We start from the raw sequence: 21400 nt of genomic DNA on the forward strand, positions 1-21400 counted from the left end.
GATGACGACAGACATTGTCGTGGCTCAGCCTGTGTGTTGCTGGCTCCCTCCATGTCCACACTGCACTAAGAGTCACAATGACACAGTCCCTTTGGGGTGAAATGTGATGGCATTCCCTGGGACGACTTGGATGTGTCTTTCAAATTTTATTTTGTTTATTTTCGTATTTTTTGCTGTTGTGTGCCTCCCTCCACCCCCACCCCACCCCCCATCCTGGTACTGGGCACACCTTGGGTATTTCAGCCATTTTGTCAGTGGCTTATATCTCCAATCCTGGCACAATGTGATTGCATTAATGCTCTGTGAGGCAGGTATTGGGTGATGAAAGAGCATAGAAAGAAAAGCTTCGGAACTGGACAATTGTAGACCAGGCAATGTATTATTTAAAAGTAGACAGAGCAGCTTCTGGATCCAAATAATGGCAGGAAGTCAAAGGTCTGAAGTGGTTCCCCTTGGTTTCCTGTTGCTGCAGGTTTCTATTATCCAGTGGTGTTGTCTGCTGTAGTCAGACAACACCAAGAGCCATGCTAGAAATCTTTCAGAAGCAGAGCAGCTGCTACTTCATGTGCCAGGAAAGCAGCTCCAAATATCTACTGCCCTGTGGTGGCAAGAGGAATTGAAACTTGGGATTTTGGGGACTTCTAAACCACATGACCATATTTCCCCCCCCCCCCATTTCCCTGCCACAAGTGACATTGACTGCTTTAACTGGTTTGCTTCGCAGCGCAGCGGGAGCAACATTAATAATTCTTGTTCATGTTGTTTCATATCCTGAAGAGCAAAAGCTTACGGAGAAAGTGTTTTGGCTCTGCAAGGGGATGTGTGTGTGAGAAAAATTGGTTTGATTCCTCTTTTCTTTCTGTCAGTCTCATTCTGCTACGTCAGGTCTCTTGGGCTGGCAACATAGAAAGAGGCCTGATACTTCATACTTAAGGATGAGAGACCATAACAACACAGGCTGAGGTGGCTACAGAGACATGCAGTGATAAATAGCAGCAATTAATAATATATAATTAAGTAACACCCACACCCCATTTGTTAAGCAAACTGAGAAAAACTTATGACTTGTGGAAAACAGTTTTGGAAATAATTTTTGGTGAAAATAGTGAACTGAAGAGTTTCTAGGCAAGATAACTTTATCAAGAGCCATATTCATATCACATAAAATGTGTTAATCGATGGAACACAGGTTCCACCATAATGTTTAATGAATTAAAACAACAACTTCATTTGTGAGGCAGACATATCCTTAGGCCAATCTGGAGTCTTAGGATGGCAGACAAACCCAATATTGACCTTTTCATATCTTCCAACATTTCTCTGATGAAAATAGGGATGTCCAATTCCATAATGATAATTTTACTATTTATGCCCCACACATCTTACTGGGTTGTCCCAGCCACTCTGGGCAGCTTCCAACATATATAATAACATAATTAAACATTTAAAAAACCCTTCCCTGTACAGAATTGCCTTCAGTTGGCTCTGGTGTCGGATAACTCCATACCCTCCAACATTTTTCCAATGAAAATAGGGACACCCTGAGGAAAATTGGGACATTCTGGGATCAAATCAGAAACCAGGACAACTTCTCTAAATCAGGGACGTCTCTGGAAAATAGGGACACTTGGAGGGTCTGTCTTTTTGCCAGATTCTATCACAAGATATATATTTGGCATAAACAGCAATGGTGTTGCACAAAACAAAAATGTCATAGCAGCTGTGACTGATGCCTGAATCTTTTCACCAAAATGCACAGAATAAAAAGTTAGCCTCTCTTCTAGTTCATTTTGCACAGGGGTAAACTTAATGAAAAGCAGGGCCTATGGATCTGCTGAACAAGACTGTGGAGTGCCAGAGAGTGAGTAAAATATCATTACATCATCATGGTATTTTTGGCCAGCTAACATCCCCATGGAACCTGCTTGTTTGTATTGTGGGCCTTTACGTAAATGTCTGTGACAGGTTTTAATTAATGCATTTTTGTGTGTGTGTGTGACCCTGAGCATTATTCTCGGTGTGTACAAAATACGCTGCATCCTTTACACTGTGAAGAAAAGGGATTTGGGGTTCCCTTATCACTTCTGTTCTTATACCGACTTGCCTTTGTAAGACTGTGTGTTGCTGCTTCTTCTCTTCACTAGAGGATGTGGGAAAATGGAGGAGGGAAGGAAGAGAATATTCCTTGAAATTACCTTCATAGGTGGAAAAGAGGACCACCCACTTCTTAAAATATCTCTCCGCCTCTGGACAAGCCGTTATGAAGTTTCAGAAATGCAATGGGTGGGGCGTGAAAGAAAATGTTGCTGCATTAGTACAAATCCTTGCGTGTACCTAAATGGGGTTTTTTAAGATCACAGCCTGGCTTAGCCCATCATCACAATCCCCTTATAACCACTCGGACCATTTGCCCATCTAGGCTAGTGTTGTCTGCTCTGCAAGTGGTTTGGCATGATCTTAGGCAGTGCTTTTCCTCATCACCTGCTATCCGGTCCTTTTATCTGAAGATGCTTGGGGTTGAACCAATGCCTTTCTGCTTGCTCCACCACTGTGCTCTTTCTCCCCTGCGCTCAGATGCAAGCCAATGTCTCTGGCATAACTGGTCCTTGTAGCAATGGCAACTGCCCCACCGAGTATGCTGGACTCCAGCCCCATCAGTCCCAGCCAGCACAGCCCATGATCAAGGATGATGGGAGTTGTAATCCAACATTTGGAGGGCCATAGGTTGCCCCTGCCCTGGACACAATCTTATTGTTCTGCTATTGATGAAATCATCATAATCAAGTTTGATCAGCTGAGTTTGAGGTTTACATTTCATCAAAATTTTAATAAAAAGCATATGGCAAGATATGTAACAGCCATTGTATGATCTCAGAGGTATCTGAAACATAATGGCCAAAACTGAACTATGTTGAGATGAAAAATATGGGTTGTATCCAACTAAGTTCTATTCGGACTAGACCCTCTGTAATGAATGGACCTAAGTTAGTCATGCCAATTAATTTCAATGGATCTACTCTGAGTAGGCTTAGCATTGGCTATGACCCAATGCATTAAAAAAAATAATCACAGTTCCTTACCATTTATCCTTGGACATAGTAGTAACAAATATTTTTTATACATATATTCCCAGATCCAAAGGAGTTTCTGTGGAGCATTGTGCCAAGTTAAAATTGCTCTGAGATCAGATTTTGCACTATTGCCATTGCTGTTCAATCAGAGTATCCGTGTACTCTCTGGAGTGCTCACATGGTGGTATAGAACAGTGCTTCTGGGATGTATTTCAGAGATGTATATGTTTTCTTTTAAAGTATGATGTGCTTCCCCCCCTGGTTCTTCCATTGTTAAGCATGCCCAGAACACGCACAATGTATGCTAACAACAGTGTTCCCACTCCAGACATAGTTTCGCACAATAATGCAAACTTGAAACAATGCCTAGGGTGGTTTGCCATTTTCTTTGCAAACTCTAATGTGCTAAAGAGCACTGCACTAGATGTGTTTGGTAATACATCCAGATGTACATTCATATACAGCCTGTGTCAGGCAAAGGCATTTGCAAACCAGTCTCTGCCTTTGTATCTCCCTTCCTCGGAATTATGGCAGAGAGATCCCTTCCTGGAAACAGTGAACATTTAAATATCTAGTTCAATAGACAGTGAGCAAGATAAGAGACCCAAGTTCAGTTTGTAAGGGTTATGAAGTCCGTTACTCAGAGTACTTTCCCAAATGAAAAGAATGCACAACTCAGTGGGAATTGCAACAAGGAGATACAGATAGGATTGGGTTCCAAAAGGCATATTTTGCATTTACTGTACCACATCTGCCAGGCAAATGAAAAGCCCAAAGTGGTTTTCAAAATAACTTTCTATACCTCACAAGCATAGACACCAATAGCATAGGTCCTCTAATGAACTGGTAACTAGTTAAGGAACAGGAAGCTGGGAATAGGAATAAATGGAAAGTTTTCACAGTGGAGTAAGGTATGCACTGGGGTCCTTGAAAGCAGTGGCGTAGCGTGGGGGTGCAGGGGGGCCGGCCGCACCGGGCGCAACATCTGGGGGTTAGGGTTAGGGGGCGCAAATCCACGGGTTAGGGGGCGCAAATCCACGGGTTAGGGGGCGCAAATTACTTGCCTTGCCCCGGGTGCTGACAACCCACGCTACGCCACTGCTTGAAAGATCTATATTTGGATTGGTGCCCTGGGGTCTGGAGTGAGCAGTGAGGTAGTCAGGTTTGTGGATACTAATGTATTTATGATGGTAAAATCCAAAGCAAACTGCAAAGAACTCCAGGGGGGTCTCTGCAAACTATGGAATATGATCTTTGCCAATTCCAGTATAAATCAATCTGATCTGTATCTCCTAGTCCAGCAGGTTAGACTTCTGCTCTCCATCAATTTTCATACTTCCTGAATGCTCCAATGTATTTCTTGGCTTAAAAAAAATGAATCAAAATGTATATTTGGAGAGAAAGTAACACACACACACATGCAAAATTTAATTGTTTAGATTTCCTTTATCACTTCCTAGTGATTGAGGCTGCAGTCCTATGTTCCCTGGAGAAGTATCCCCAAAGCCATAGGATATTATCAGGGAATCTGAAGGAGATCTGAGTCCCATTCCCAAACCATTGGCCCAACTGACCAAGGGCCAAAAGGGGGGGAGGTTCTGGGGGTGTGCTGGTGAGAATAGGCAGCCCATGCACTAGCCACTCAGCCAGATATATGCCGGCATCCTTCAGGGGCCGAGATTCCAGCTGGCTAGCCCCCATCTGGATCATGCCCTTCCAGCCGTGGTGAACCCCCAACCTCTGGTGCCATGTAAATCAGCAACTCAGACTTCAAAAGCCTGAGCACACTATATCAGTAGAACATACTGCACAAACAGAACAGGCATGAGGCTTGTGGAAACATACTAACAAGCTACGGATTTATTAAGCATAAATCAGGACAAAAGAAACATGTCGTCTCACTTTCTTCTCCTCAGAGAGACCGTCAAAAGCAAAGGCTATACACACAACGGAAGTTCCCAGCAAGCTGTGCTGGTATGTAAACAGACATGTGACATGCAACAGTTCCATGTCTGCAACTAAAGGTGGAATGGAATTTTCCAACAATATTTTGCTTTTGAAGCTTTATAGGGGATCATGGGGAGGAGGGACCAAGGAAGCATGCAGCCCCCACACCACCTTGCAAAGGAATCTGCTGGACTGTAGATTCTGAAGTGGACAGTGATCCTCTTTAGCCTAGCAGCTAAAGGAAACTGCTAGGCCTAAAAGGCTCCCTTTTAAAAAATAATAGCCCATCCCAAGACACTGGGGCCTGCTTCCAAGTAAACATGCATGGGACAGCATTGTGGAATAGCAAATCCAGCTGCTGCTGGTGTGGGTCTAAGACCAAGACTTGTAACAAAGGACTCATATTCCAGGGAGTGGGGAGGGAAGCTGTTAGCCTGTTGTGGTTAAAAATGGCGAAGAATTTTGTGACACCCTAAAGACCAGCAAATGGATTTTACAAGTACTACAGTTCTAAGTCAAATCTTCCTGTTGAATAGTTCACCACTGTCAACTATGTCCAGTCTTTAGACTGCCACACAACTGTTGTTTTTATTTAGAAACAGGGTTCTGGAAGTAGAGAAGTTGGCTTTTAAATAAATTATGCCTCGATTTTGTTCCTTATGAGGTTAGATATCAAGCAGACTCTGAAAACCAAAACGTATTACAAAACCACCCAGGAGTTCATTCCCTAGGTACTCACATTATCCGTCTCCTGTACTGTCTCTTTTAAACCATCACATTCAGCTGAAGGCAGATTTTGAGTTATACCTTTAAGATAATATATGGACTTGGCGGGGGGGAAATGGTGTCTTTCATGAAATATAGCACCATTTTATTCTGGAACTGGTCGTGCAGGATTGAAGTTTCCTGCTTAAATGTTCCAAAATGAAAATTTTTATTTCATTATCTGTGAAATGCTCTGCTTTCATCTGCGGCCAATATCTTCCTCTTTCTTACAGTGTTGCAAGCCTTCTGGTTTCAGTAAATCTTGAGTTTGGCTTGGATTTTACCATGGCGCTCTCTCTCCCCCACCCCTCCGCTTTTCAATTACCCTTCAACACAGACTTTTTTGAGCGTGCTCTTAGATTACATGTTGATTGTGTTGACTGTAAATGTCAAGTTGTTTTTCAACGTGCTCTTTCCTAGCACTATACAGCTTTCCCCAGCCCCTCCTCTTTCCTTTCCTTTTTTGTTTTGTTTTGTTGCAAGGATGCACAAACAATTCATTTAGAAAGGACATGGGGGAAATGTGTCTTGTGCTATTATAACTGCTACTACCCTGGGTGGCTATCCATTATCCCCAGGGCTATTACTTAAATGGTGACTTCATTTGATATGACCCTGCCACTGTTAAGCAAAATAACATTCTCTAGAGGTGAACAAACAGTGCAGGTCCTGTTAGCCAGTGCAGAGACAGCTGGCACTGAGTTTGCGATTGGAGTCAATGGACTTGACTCTCGTTATGCTTCCAGGCAGAATGTCTGGAGCCAGTCACCATCCAAGAAAGTTAATCTTGAGGGCTTGTGTACATTCATTTTTAGCACTGCTGTTATTGTATCAAGCCTGGTTGGGTAGCATTAGTGAGACAACTGTTCAGACAAAATGGAGACAGAAGGCTGCCAAAGGGGCTTGCCTTGTTCTTCTCCAGGAAATGTCCGCTTACACTAGATGTGGGCACAGCCCTGAAGGGGTGGAGGTCACCTCCTTAATTATTATTATTTTTAAAAAAAGCAAGGAGAAGAAGCCACTTCATGCACTAGAACAGAGAGGCCTCTTGGGGAGAATGCATGCGTTTTCCCTATTAACACTCATCTCTCATTGCATGTTAATGTATATTGTGTATCACGGAGCCTAGGACGTTGCCTTTAGTCCATCTAGCTCAGTATTGTTTACCTTGGCTGGAACATGTGCAGATGAGGGCAACCAAGATGACAAACAGGTCTGGAAACCAAGCCCTATGAGGAACAGTTGAGGGAGCTGGGTGTGTTGAGGAAGAGGTGATTTGGTAGACTTCTTCAAATAACTGAAGATGCCTCACATGGAAGATGGAACCAGCTTTTTTTTGCTTCTCCAGAGATTAAGACCTGAACCAATGGATTCAAATGACAAGAAAGGAGCTTCTAAATATCAGGGATAACTTTCTGGTGGTAAGAGCTGCTCAACAGTGGAACGGGCTGCCTCCAAAAGGTGGTTGACTCTTCTTCATTGTGGGTTTCTGAGCAGAGGTTGGATATCCATCTGTCAGGGATTCTTTTGCTATGATTCCTGCAATGCAGGAGGTTGGACCCTTAGAATCCCTTCTAAGCCTGCAATTCTACTATTCTATGAGGAGCAGTAGCTCGCCAGGGTTTCACAAGGTGTTGCCGAATCCAAGGCTGCATACATGCTATGCTTAAAGCACATTTAAAGTGCATCCCCCCAAAGAACCCAAATAACCATAGCTCAAATCCCCACAGAGCTACAGTTCCCTGTTACATAGGGATTAGTCTGTTTTTCCAAGCAGCCCTCCAGAATCTGCCTTGCAATTCATAAGTTCACTGGAGGCAAGGTTGCTTGGACTGGATATTCATACAAAATGTGGCTTGGATGTTCATACAGATGTTTGCAGAAGACTCAGCTCATGCCAGAATCAGCATGGTGGTGAAGTCCTCTTCTGTGAATTAAAATGACCCCATGTTGCAGAAAACATAGTGGATTAGTCACATTCCAAGGAACAGCAATTGTGCCCTGGGGATGCCTGTCTCATACTCATTTGCCCCTTCAGACCAAAAGCACTTCCTACCAGCATGATAAGACAACCAGCTTTATCAATATCTAGCAAATTGGGGATCTTTAAAGAACATTCCTATCTGAGCAGATAGGGATCCCTTCTTTCACTGACACACTTGACAATTGCTTCAAAAGTAAAGGTAGCTGTGCTGGCCCATAAGGAAAATTCCAAAATCCATATCAGGGAAATACCAAATGTCGGTTTTGCAGTTAGTAATTAACAATATACCTGAAAGGGTTTGCTTCCAGCTACCTTCCTCCTTTGTTGTTGTTGTTTAGTCGTTTAGTCGTGTCCGACTCTTCGTGACCCCATGGACCAGAGCACGCCAGGCACTCCTGTTTTCCACTGCCTCCGGCAGTTTGGTCAAAACCTTCCTCCTTAGCTGAGCCCAAATTCATGATATTTCACCTTGGCCCCCAGGCTCAGTTGACCTAGGTGATATGAAAGCTCTGTTTATAGTGGTTGCTGAGTGATCACTGTTTCAGCACATGCAGATTATCACAATGGTTGCATGTGGAATTTGTGAATGCATCCATAATTTACCTTATGTCAGCCTTCCCGAGTCTGGTGCCCTCAGAATGTTTTGGGGTTGTATTCAAAGTAGCACCATGGAGATTGTTTCATCGGGCAAGCATTTCTGCTTCCAGATAGGATGAGATCTCCCCTCTCCTTCTCACAACGCATGTTGTTCTGGGGGTTCTCCCGAACCCCTGGAACAGATTTGGGGAGGATGCAGAGGGTGTGTAGGGGGAGAAGGGGGGGTAAAGTCCCATTACTGCAGTGTGACTCATTGTGCAGGCTTCTGCTAGTGCAGCAAGTTAATCAAATATGGCCCATTGTCTACAACTCCCATGATCCTTGACAATTGGCCATGCTGGCTGGGACCAATGGGAGTTGTAGCCCAAGCCCTCTGAAGGACAGTAGTGTTAGAATTCCTGCTCCATGATTGTAGTCATGGGATTTTTGTCTATCACATGACGGTGCATATTTGACTCCACAAAGTGGGAAGTGACGGAGACAGGAAGCTTCCGAACGATCGACCAGGAGGGAGAGAACATGCCAGTCAGGCATGTTTCTCTGCCAGGGTCCTACTCAAGAGTAGGATGAGTGGCTGACAAGTAGGTAGGGGAAGGCCACCTAGCCTTCCAGCTTTGGAACCTTTGGGGTACATTTCATTTGTACAATAGTACAATTAATTGACTTCAGGCACACATCAGTAAAATACTGCTGTAATTAGTTGAGCCGGTAAGAGATGAGCGAGTCTTGAATTTTAAAATATAGACTTTGATAAGCTGCATTACGTATGTGCAATAGGTGACCAGATGGAAAAGGAAAAATGTAAAAACAGAGCATGTGCCAAGGTTTGAACACAGTCCAGAAATTTGCATTGACATTACGCTTCCTACAAGATATGGACATTTGAAACCACAAAATCTGTGAAGGGACTCAAAAAGAGGGAACCTCATAGGAGTTCTTGCTCTCCTGGTAGTTTAAGAAATATAGCAGTTACAAATATAACATCTAATAAACTATGGCTCCATGGACCGATCTTGAGGATCAGTTTCTTTAAGAAGACATTAATACAGAACCATTATGTCAAAATGTGATTAGCACTGATTAGCGTGTTAACCTATTTCAATGTGTCCTAAGAAGGGCTGGAACTCTGCAGCAACTGAATGGCTGAGTTATGAATTAAGAATTCTCTGGCTCATGTCTCACTTCTGCCATGACCTCAGTAAATGGCTTGAGACAAATCACTGTTTCTTATGCTATGTAAACATTCCCAACTTAAAAAGCAGCGAGGTTGTTCTTTTATCGCTGCGCTTCAAGCCACATTTTCAGGTTGTTGCACACATCAGCAAGGTGTGATGTAGAATGTTACAAAGGTTGCACGCTACTCCCAACCTCTGCCAAGAGGTATCAAAATTCTGGTGGGGTTCCAGTTGCTCACCCAGGATTATTTTTCCGTTGGGAAATCAAGGCACAGCAGAGGCTAGTGTCTTTTAAGAAATATGGTATATTGTACACATATTTACACCTGGGTCTACTTTGGAGTTCAGAGCATTGCATCTCAAGAGGGGTTTGTTCCCCCAGTATTCCAGCCCTAGATTGTTGAGCCATCCTGACTGCCATATCTGACTCTGCCCAGCCTGCCAAACTGGTTCCGGCCTCCACAGCAGCTCATGAAGTCCTGCCCGCTTCCTTTCATCTTCCCAAAAACCCCTGCTCCAAGCAACTCCTCCCCATCTGTCTTCTCGCCTCCTTCATCCAGACCTCTGGTTTTAAAAAGGACGGCATTTTTTCTGTGTGACATCCTGCCCTCTCCCGTCACCTAGGCAACCCCTTCCTCTCACCTGCAGAGCCTCCTGCCAGGTTGACAGTTTCTATTGATGGCTTAATGAATTGTTTCCAGAACCTTTTCTTAAGGACTTCTGTCTCAGGTCCTCACCCTGGCTTGAAAGAGAAGCTTAGCCTGTATTTTTTCACTGGCTTGGCATCTTCCCTTCAATACTCCAGATATTAACTAAATTCTACCATTTATTATTTTCTAACATTCACTAACCCTAGCAGTTATGGGTGCCTTTGCACCCCCCTCCAAACTCTGTTACCCCAGATCTGTAACAATAAGCTTAGTTTCATCCTCACATCTGCAGTATGCAGATAATACTGACGTGTTACCAGGTTTACTGAGCTACAGTGTGGGATATGCTTGGAACTCTGCTATAGAAATGATAAGTTAAGAAGTAATGTTATGCGATTGGAAATCTGGCTCTCGTTTAGCCATTTCAGTAAGAGCTGTGTGCTGACGAGAATTTGGCTCTAAAAGTGTTATTCCCACTTCCTGCTTTTTTATCTGTCATACAGAATGCTGATACATTTGTGGTTTGCTTGGGCGTGCTAATAGGGCATATGGTTTTGTAACAACTGCATCCACTTTGTAGCAGGTTCCACTAATGCTTTTCATAATTTAGGAGTATAATTAGTTCTGATAAAACATTATTTTTTTTTAAAAAAACAACAAGACCAAACCATATGCCAGGGAATGAAAGAAACATACCCTTGTTTATAAGATTGAAAACAAACTAGCATGTGTACATGGTGCCTGGATCATTGTGCTGTGTAATGTTTCTTCATTATTTTCATGCCTGGAAGCCAGTTTTGTTTTATCCTTGTTGGTGGCTTATTCATTTCTGAGTACCGTTCGAAGTGCTAGTTCTTATCTTCAAAGCTCCTCATGGTCTACACTAGACTATCTGATGAACTGCCTTCTCCAGTATATACTCTAGCCCACATGGTCTGCTGAATATCAGAAGGCCTGTTCTGGGTCTGCCCATAGACTGAAGGGCATGTTTGGTGGTGGCACCTGTGCTGGGGAATGTCCCTTCCTAGGCAGACCCCTATGAATTTGTCAGGAGCAGGTCAGCAATAAACCACACGGAGTAAGTTAACTCTTTATTAGACGTAACAAGGTAGTGCCCGGCCCAAAGAGCGCGGGAGCTCTTCTCGGTAGGTCCTGCCCCTATGAAGCAATTGTGGAGACTGAAGGTCTCCACAGCTTTCCACCACTGCCTAAGTCTCCTCCTCCCCCAAGCAATCTGAAACTATGCCGGCATGCCTGTCTTTGCACCTCCTTCTTCATTCCTCTCCTGGTCCTGGGAGACCAAGGGGGAAGGGGAACTTGTTGTAGCAAAAGGGCAAGACACCCTGGCTTTTTCACCAGCCTGATTCATCCATGCCTGTGGGCCTCCCTCCTCTCCTGCTTCTGCTTCTGGACTTCTCTCTGCCACAAACTCTCCCTGCTCACCAGGTCCTATTACCGCTTCAGCTTTTGACGCCTCCCCCCCCCCAATTTCCTTCTTCCCTTGGGGGTTCCCCCATTGCTGCCTTCCACCATTCGCAGAATCACAGAATGGTAGAGTTGGAAAGGACCACAAGGACAACCTCCTGCAGTGCAGGATTTTTTTTTACCCAACAAGGACTCGAACCCACATCCCTGAGATTAAGAAGAGTCTCATGCTGTACCATTCCTTTGCATCCACCCAGCCCATGACAGACTTCTTCACTATAAGAGGCCAGATATGCAGTGGTACCTCGGGTTAAGAACTTAATTTGTTCCGGAGGTCCGTTCTTAACCTGAAACTGTTCTTAACCTGAGGTACCACTTTAGCTAATGGGGCCTCCCGCTGCTGCCATGCCGCTGCCATGTGATTACTGTTCTCATCCTGAAGTAAAGTTCTTAACCCGAGGTACTATTTCTGAGTTAGCGGAGTCTGTAACCTGAAGCATCTGTAACCCAAGGTACCACTGTATAATGAAGTCTAGCAATGTTCACTAAAGGCCAACTCAAAGACTCCTGGCTTTGCCCTTGTGTTGGTTTGTTGGTTTGTACTGAGAGCCAGTGTGGTGTAGTGGTTAAGAGCGGTAGTCACGTAATCTGGGGAACCGGGTTCGCGTCTCCGCTCCTCCACATGCAGCTGCTGGGTGACCTTGGGCTAGTCACACTTCTCTGAAGTCTCTCAGCCCCACTCACCTCACAGAGTGTTTGTTGTGGGGGAGGAAGGGAAAGGAGAATGTTAGCCGCTTTGAGACTCCTGAAGGGGAGTGAAAGGCGGGATATCAAATCCAAACTCTTCTACTACTACAGCTTTTCAGATAAGGAATTATTTGTTGGAAAGTGCCCCGCATGAATTCAGTCCTTCTCAGTAACCTGAACACTAACTGCAGTTACTAGGAAATATAAGTTTGTGTCCTGCCCACAGATTTATCACAAGTTTTCTCTAGAAGGTAGGATGTTCTCGTTGTAAGATTGGTATCTATTTGGCAGTGTGGGCTCACCCACACTTCTGCTAGACACAGGTCCTAGCAGTTTTCCACTTGCCCTGCTGCTCCCCCCAGAAAACATGCACTTTAGCGCTAAATTGGAACAAATAGCAATCCGCATAAAACCCAATTACTGTTTGCTCCAATTCATCATTAAAGATTGGGTTCTGCTGGGGGAAAGTGGTGGGACAAACAGGTATGGATAAGCCCTATGTCAGGCCTCAAATCCACTGCAGATCCTGAACCCAAAACCTGGCAGACTACTGGAAAGGATTTAGCCATGAGTTTGATCAAACTGTGGGAGGCAGTGGAAAACAGGAGTGCCTGGCGTGCTCTGGTCCATGGAGGTCACGAAGAGTCGGACATGACTAAACGACTAAACAACAATGCTATTACCAGGCTCTGACCTAAATAAGAACATGAGAAGAGCCTGTTGCATCAGGACAGTGTCCCATCTGGTCCAGCATCCTGATCTCATGCCTTTGCCTCTGTCTTATCCTTCTCAGCTTAAACAAGTGCAGGTGTAACACTCTATGTATCAGTTCTCACAGAGGAATACAGTTATTGCCTGTGGAAGAAGATGGGTCTCTGCAAGAGGTGTTGAACATTACCTTACTGGGGTTGGAGAATTAGAATTAAGTTTCTGCACAAAGTGTGGCCATAATATAATATTTTGATGGGGAAGTTGAAGGATAGGGCATTGGAGCCAGAAATTAGAGCCAACAGCTGTGTATGTTACCAGCATGTTGTGCTGACCACATAAGGTGACATCAGCAAGTTCTTGCCATATTGAACCAAGACAAGACATTACTGTGGGAAGAGTAATGACCATTAAAAGCTGTTTGAGAGTACAGTGAACAAATGCATGGCACACAGAGTCAGTTTCCTACTGACAATAGAAAAAAATGGCAAACGTTTCCTAATACTGAGGATTAGCCATTTCAAGAGCAAAGGAAGCCTTTTGTAGGCAAGCTAATCTATCTGGTAACTTGCCAGATACATTCCTGCTGCTATCGCCCTTCTTTGCTGACGATGAAGCAAATTTTGGAGCAAGATACAGTTTGTTCATTTGAAGCTAAACTTCAGGAGCTGTGCTCACAGATGAATGTGATGACATAAAGGAGAGAAAAACTAAGAAACATCTTACATATACGAAGCTACATTAAAGTGGCTTTCCTGTTGTTCTGCTCCATGCCTCTTTAGTAGAGTGTGGAAACTTGAATTATCAGGATAGCCCTAACCATGTCTGTCATTCATTCCTGCATCAGTGACCAAATGGTTGCCAGTTAAGCTGATTGCATGTGACTTGAACATTCCTTGCCAGGCAGGAATTGTGCTTTACAGTGGGTACCATGCTGCCATGATACTGTAAGACTCAGCCTGGAAAATGTTGGACTAAGACCTGAGAGTCCAGCGTTCACTCCGTGGGTAACCTTGGACAAGTCAGTCTCTCAGCCTAACCTCCCTCACAGGGTTGTTGTGAGGATAAAATGGGGAGGAGGAGAACCACGAGCTCCTTGGCGGAAAGATGGGATATACAGTGGTACCTCGGGTTAAGAACTTAATTCGTTTCAGAGGTCCGTTCGTAACCTGAAACTGTTCTTAACCTGAGGTACCACTTTAGCTAATAGGGTCTCGCGCCACCGCCACACGATTTCTGTTCTCATCCTGAGGTAAAGTTTTTAATCCAAGGTACTATTTCTGGGTTAGTGGAGTCTGTAACCCGAGGTACCACTGTAAATGTAACAATCAGTACTATTTTTCTAGAAAAATAGGTGCCGGGACTCATCATGAACTTGTTCCCTTATAATGGCAATGGTGCTCACTTGAGAGTTGTTAGAACTGAATTTCAGAGAGCTTCAGCTGGAAAAAAAAAGCCCATGTAACAATAAAATTAAAAAAATAAGACTTCAGCCTCTGTTGATCTGTAGGAAAAATGTGCTAACACTGGTGAATTGGTACAGATTTTTTCATCTGATCAATTTCATCTGAAATCAATTTCAGCTATGGACACTTCAACTTCTCTCATATGAGCATATTTGCATTCTATTAAAGCAGTAGAATTGGTAGCTATTTCAATGTCAATGAAAACAGGAGATGGGAACAAGGGGTTATTACTTACACCACTGTTAGGTTAAGCCAATTCGTAGAAATGAGGTGCTAGTCAAAGCCAGCTTGTCTAACTGACATGTGCCTCTCCACTGGTTTCCTATCTATATGTAATTCCGACCAGCCTCTTTATCTGATTCTACAAGTATTACTGATGGCACAGCATTATCTGATTTGGCCTGTTTTCCCAAGAGCTCTGATGAGTATATATTTTACACTAGATGAAAGAAAACAAGATTAGGTTGATCCTCTTCTGACATCCTCCATGTCAGCAAATTCCATGGAAAGATTTCTTTCTGATCTCCACAAAACCAATGTAGAAGTCATGTAATTAAAAGCACACATGTTGATAATTATTGAAAATTGAAGCACTGTTTCCCAGAACAACAAAGGTTTAAGTAAATAACCAGAACACTCATGTACCTACCATATAAAATGAGGAAAAAAATCACTGCCTTGAAGAGTTACGCAATGTTTTCTTCATACTGTTGAAAACAACGTAAACACTAACTTTTTAATTTTCCCCTTTACTTTTAACATCTTGGGTTTACGATATATATCCAATTTTACATATGAGAGTGGCTTTTGGTGGTTTGTGCATATTGTATGCAAAAGGCATGCAAAAGGATCCTGAGGTAGTGTGGTAGTGGTAAAATTATTATTGCCAGGCTCATTCAGTCATGAATTTGCAGCATTTACCAAATGAGATGCTTTAAAGCAATGTAGTTATTTGGCTGCTTAAAAAAAAGTGTGAACTGCTTACTGTTAATAATGCTGGTTGGGTATATGTTTTGTTCTGGAACAACTTTTATTAGCCACATCAATGAAAAAACTAGGTTTTGTTTGTCCTGTTCTGTTTTCATGCTTGGAACACCATGAAATCAGTGTTCTTGTAATATTTCCCCTTGCCCCCTTTTTGCATCTAATCTCTCCTGGTTCCACTTTACTGGAATTCTGCACAGATTTCCTCGTGGGGGTGTGTGTGTGTGAAGAATTTGAAGCAGTGCGAGTCAAAAATCCATCCTGTGTGCCAACCCAGCAAATTCCATTTGTTTATTTCTCATACTTCTTTCATTTCACTCGTATGCAAATATCTAAAATAGCAAGTTTGCTATGTTGTTTTCCCTCTCATCTTTTGTTACCAAGTTAGCACAATCTACCATAATTTTTGAACTCTCAATTAAATAATGTGGAACAGAGATGGGAAGATTTCAGGCTTGTAGGATCTACTTTGCTTTTCTACTAGGAACCCTGTGGTACATGTATTTAGGAGAGTGTGTGTACACATGACTCTAAAACATGATTGTGAGAGGTGAAAACTTTCCCAGAGAAGCAGTCAAGTATCATCCTATTGTGTGCCTAAACAGGTTGTTCACATCACACCAATGATTTATTTGGGACAACCAATAAAGCATCCATTTATAACAAAATAAAACAAAAAGAATCATAAGTCATATGTTGGCTAATATGGTGCAGCATAAAAATAAAATCACAGGTGCATTTAAACTCACAACTTAAGACATTTATACTCCCAGTCTAAAGAAATCAGAGATACTAATCTCCAATATAAATAAAGCAGTGGAATTATGAAATTCCTAGAAAACAGAGAAAGGTCGCAAAGTGCAATCTCCTGTGCTTGGAGAGACTGTTGAAGCTTTTGATTATGATATGCATGTGAAATAGCATGTATGGAAGTGCAAAAGTATTTGCCTGAGTATGTGCAAACCAGACAAAAGTCAGGTCAAGCGTTCGCCCATTACACCCCAAATACCACTGTTCAGAGCCAGGTGCACTCTAGTGGCTCTGGAGGGTGGACCTCCTCGTAGGATTAAGAGACAGGCTGCCTCTGAGCGCATGCTCAGTTCAGGAATTGGGCCCAGTTACAAAATGAAGCTCAAAGGCATTCATTACATAAACCCACTCCTGGTTTTATCCCCAAGCTTTTTTGTGTTAGATCATTCATTCTGTTGTAGTCAACGGAATAGAGCCATTGGTCATGTTGGGTGCGTGTGGTGCCCATAACAATTTCTCCTGTTTGCAAATGTGCCATCAGGCCCCAGCAAGTTGGCAATCTTTGTACTAGGAGATCCTGCTTAGCCTTTCCCCAAGAACAGCTCACCAATAAAAATGTACTGCTCATCAATAAAAAGCATGTTCTACAATCATTAAGTAATTGGCCGACCCACCCTTAAACTATGTGAAATCTCCAAATAGGTTATTATTATGTGATGTTCATGTCACTTACTGATGGGGTGGAATGAGACCCAACAAAACATCTGAGTCACCATGAGAGCTAAGTACTTTTTCCTGAAAAGGAAGTAGACTGAAATGCTCATGACCTATTACAGTTCAGTAGCAAATTGAATTGGCCTGAAAGGAAACATTGGCCAATGTTTATTTTTCCACCACAATCCTGAGACACCAAGTGTTTCCTAAACCCCACAGGTATTGTCCACGTTCATAATAGATATTTATTTTTAGAGTGGGGGCACAGACCTTCTAAGAGAGAAAAATGCCACTGGTTGAGTGAGAATATTCTGTTTAGGTATTCAAGAGCCTAGAAGCCAGTGGGTTGGATTTCAGTGGGACCAACTTAGTCTGAACCCATAAATCTTCATATGATCATTTTCCTAATAGAAATAAGGCTACAAAGAAGAACTCTGTGCTTGATTTTTCTCCTTCAACTGGGGCAAATAAAATGGTGAAAGAGCTTAAGGGTGGCAATGGAGAAGGAACCAGGGTATTGGAAACTACAGTAGTACATAGCAAGCTGCCTTAACACAAGATAGACCTTGGTTCATCCAGGCTATCTCAGTATTGTGTATAATGAATGGCCACAAACTAGTTTCAGGTGAGGTCTTTTTTAGCTGCTTCTGGAGATGCAGGGTGGGGATTGATCCAGAACCTTCTGCATGCAAAGCATCTGCATGAGTTAAAGCCCTTCCAGCAATAATGCTTCACAGTTGCATGGCACATACTGAGAGCTCAAAGTGCTATGCTCATGCTTTATATCCGTAATCCTTATTCAAACAACTCTGTTAGGAAAGACAACAGCATTAGCCTTGTATTGCAGGTGTGAGGCTCGGGATGGAGAAAGAATGCTGTTCTGTGGTTCACAGCTACTTCTACTGGGGAAAGCTTACTGAATTCATTGAAACTACAGCACTGTGATAGTGATGGAAATTTGAGAAGTAATAAGACCTATGTTTAGGAGACAAGCATAGCACTCGCTAACTGCAAGCCCTTCTCTGCTCTGTAGTTTCCCCCAAACAGATTTGCTAAAGTGCCTTAGGATTTACAATGTCACTATTAATCTGGCCTTATTAAATTCCTCATGAATGGAGACTAGATGGTCAGTTGCACCAAACCACGTTGTCCTGTGTATGGTTGACAAGTCAGATAAGATTCCAAGCATCAAATCGAACATTAAATTCAGAGGAAGAGGTTATTAAGAAAAGATCAAAATAATATTATTTTCACTATGCATTTGCATGTTTTTTTGTCTTCATAATCACTGTAATTAGATTAAGTGCCTAATTAATATTACAGACAGAGGTTGTTGTTTTTCCTTTGCGAAAAACATTGCAAGAACAGAGACAGAAGAGGATAATATGGCGAGATTTTAAGCCACAGAGGATAATGGTCTTTACTGATTAGTTCAAGAGAGGAGCTTCTACATCTTACAATAGTTTAGGAGAGGCTGAGAGGTGCAGTTGGAGAGAAACTGGTAATGATTAGGTGGATGAAAGCCTTTTCTGAGGGCAGGAAAGCTACATAGGAAAATAATGGAAACTATGAAGGGAGGGAAGGAGAGAAGTATGAAATTGTGACAAATGTTGCATGTGAGAATGAAAGCCAGAAACTGAAAATATTTGTATGGACAAAAATACTAAATATTCTGCTGTGAGAAACTTGGGGGGAAGCTACAGTTTTATATGGTCTTGCCAAGTCCTTTTAGTGACTGAGGAACTTGTTGAAGAGCTAAGCATTTACCAATTGTTGCCAAAACTGAATATGGCCCTGTTACTGGAGGCTGCAATCTGGTACCAACTTACCTGGGAGGAAGTTACACCAAACTTAATGCGGCTTACATCTGAGTAGACTTAGGACTGCAGCAATAGTTTTGCCATCTTCCTCCTTCACTTTTAAAATGGTTGCCTCTCATAAAGTTTGCCAAAGTTCTGTTTTATTGTGTATGGCTGACTGACAACTGCAGTGAAGCTGCCTGGATGCTTAAATGAGATACCAAAGTATTTTCTGCCGAATTTCATCGAAAAAGGTGTTGTTTATAATTATTATGAAAGTATCTTACTTAAAAAAAATAATAATACATTGTTACTGGTTTGGAAGTTCCTATGCAGATGGCATAAAAATAAACAAATATTTTCCCACATGTTTTCAAATTTTCAAATAAAACTAAAAACCCTAGCTTTCAATTTCATTTTATTTTTGTTTTTGTTTTATCCAGGTCAGGATGAGATCCCGAAATCAAGGTGGAGAAAGCTCATCCAACGGGCATTTCTCCAAGTCAAAGACCATTATAAGCAACACAGAAAACCAAAACCTTCCGGAAGATGCAAAGAAAAAGAACAAATCTAACCGGAAAGAGGATGAAGGCTCAGGCTCAAGCAACGTCAAGCAACACAGCAGACTGCCAGGTCCTAGTGAGCGGAAAAGCAAGAAATCAATAGATCTATCTAAAGAGGATCTGATTCGTCTCCTTAGTATAATGGAAGGAGAACTGCAGGTATATCAGAAATTCTCTTCCCCTCTATTTTTTTGAAATATTTTTTGCTTCTGTGCTATAGAAGACATTTGTGCCTTGACATATATAACGCAGAGTTCCTGTGTACATGTGCCATATAATCCAACCATTTTGAAGACATATGCCTGGGCTCCTTTGGGAGGAAGGCCTTATAAAAAATCAATAATGAATGAATGAGTGATCTTGGGGAGAACACTTGGACTCTCCTTCAAAGGCATAAAGTCCCAGTTGACTTGGAAGAAAGGAGAAGCTGAGTCTCCTCTCTGAGGTCAAGAAAGATTGAAGGCCAAACTACATCCCTGTGATCTCTGTAAAGGAAATGAGAGCCCAGTTAGTCAGCATCTAAGTCTGTATGACTCCATCTGTCTCATAACAGCATCCAAAAATCACTAATTAGGAAAGAAAGAAAAAATCCCATTGTACAAGACAGCATCACACAAACAGAACAGGGAAGGCTTTTGCCAGAAAACACACAGAAACATATAATACTTCTCCGCCCAACAAAAGCAGTACTGAAACTCAGCACCTATTATACCAGCATTTGTTGAAGCTATTGAAATGAATAGACTGAATGATCCACAGGGTGGTTGTGTGTCTGTTTTAAAGAAACTATTGCCCCCCCAAACCTTCCTTTCCCCCCTTGATGACTCCATGATGTCAAATCAATGGATAGAGTGGCCCAGATGATAATAAGCTAAAGGTGGAGAGTCTGGCAGGACTGCCCAGCTATTACAGTGACCTAATACAGTGGTACATCGGGTTACAAACTTAATTCGTTCCAGAGGTCCGTTCTTAACCTGAAACCATTCTTAACCTGGGGTACCAGTTGAGCTAATGGGGCCTCCTGCTGCCGCTGCACCGCCGGCAAGCAATTTCTGTTCTCATCCTGAGGTAAAGTTCTTAACCCGAGGTACTACTTCCAGGTTAGCGGAGTCTGTAACCCGAAGTGTTTATACCCTGAAGCGTTTGTAACCCAAGGTACCACTGTACATTGTAGCATGTTATATATGCTTTTCTTTTCCTTTGCTGTATGCAGTCAACTCCTTGCTCGGTGTTTTGAATCATGGAGCTTTAACCATAGTCTTCTCTCTCTGGGTCTTCCTATATGAAGAGCCAACGGCTGACTAGCCCTGCAGCTGTTTTTAGTGTTACACTAATGCCAGGCATCTGCAAACAAATCTTTATATATTTTGTGGTGATGAAACAGGGAGGGGCTAGCTTTGCTATCAGAGTTTATCCTGTTGTGGAAGAAGGCAGCTGGATTTTTATAACGTGGTTGAAAAATTCACTGAAATGCTTGACAGACTGGGTGAGGGGAGGTAGGAGGCAGGAAGAAGCACCACCTGACCAAAATAGATAAGGAAAGGACCTTTTGAACACATGAGGCAGGAGATAGGAGAGGAACCTCCTGTTAACAACACTAGCGCCACCCAGATACCTCTTCAGATATCATAGGGCTCCAATTCCCATCAGCCCCAGCCAGCAGAACCAATAGTAGTCCAGCAGCATCTGGTTGAACTAGCTACCTCATTCCCCTTCCAAAATAAATGAAACCAGGCTAATCGACAGCAGGGATTTTTCTTTGCTAGCAGCTACAAATGGAAGGATAGTTTTGCATTAAACAGCCATCATGTCACAACAGAAGCACTTGCTAGGGCAATGCACACAATGTGACTGATTTAGTCATAATCAGGGGTGCCTGGTAAGGGGGGCAGGGGACAGCCCCCAAATATTTTAAATGAAGGGGCAAGGCCCCTTCAAAGTTCTGTGGTGGTTTCTCGCAGCCCTACCTGGTAATGCCAATGATTTAACACTGTTCCATTGGCCTATGGCCCTTTCCTACGGTATAATCGCTATGGCATAGTGGAGACCTCTGCT

General features: G+C 42.8%; 1 protein-coding gene across 4 annotated transcripts in view; it reads left to right on the forward strand.

The window, feature by feature from the left end:
* Positions 1 to 21400, forward strand: part of FILIP1 (filamin A interacting protein 1) — a 79935-nt gene that overhangs the window by 18616 nt on the left and 39919 nt on the right. For 2 of the 4 annotated variants that reach the window (XM_082218241.1, XM_082218239.1), the window contains 2 exons: positions 4988 to 5045; positions 19226 to 19504. In XM_082218241.1, the coding sequence (XP_082074367.1) occupies positions 19232 to 19504 (273 nt within the window). In that variant the 5' untranslated portion in view covers positions 4988 to 5045; positions 19226 to 19231. Of the gene's footprint in view, positions 1 to 4987; positions 5046 to 19225; positions 19505 to 21400 lie in introns of those variants that run through there. The other 2 variants (XM_082218240.1, XM_082218242.1) reach the window with 1 other exon arrangement.

This window comes from Podarcis vaucheri, assembly GCF_965113315.1.
Source record: "Podarcis vaucheri genome assembly, chromosome: 3".
Lineage (NCBI taxonomy): Eukaryota > Metazoa > Chordata > Lepidosauria > Squamata > Lacertidae > Podarcis > Podarcis vaucheri.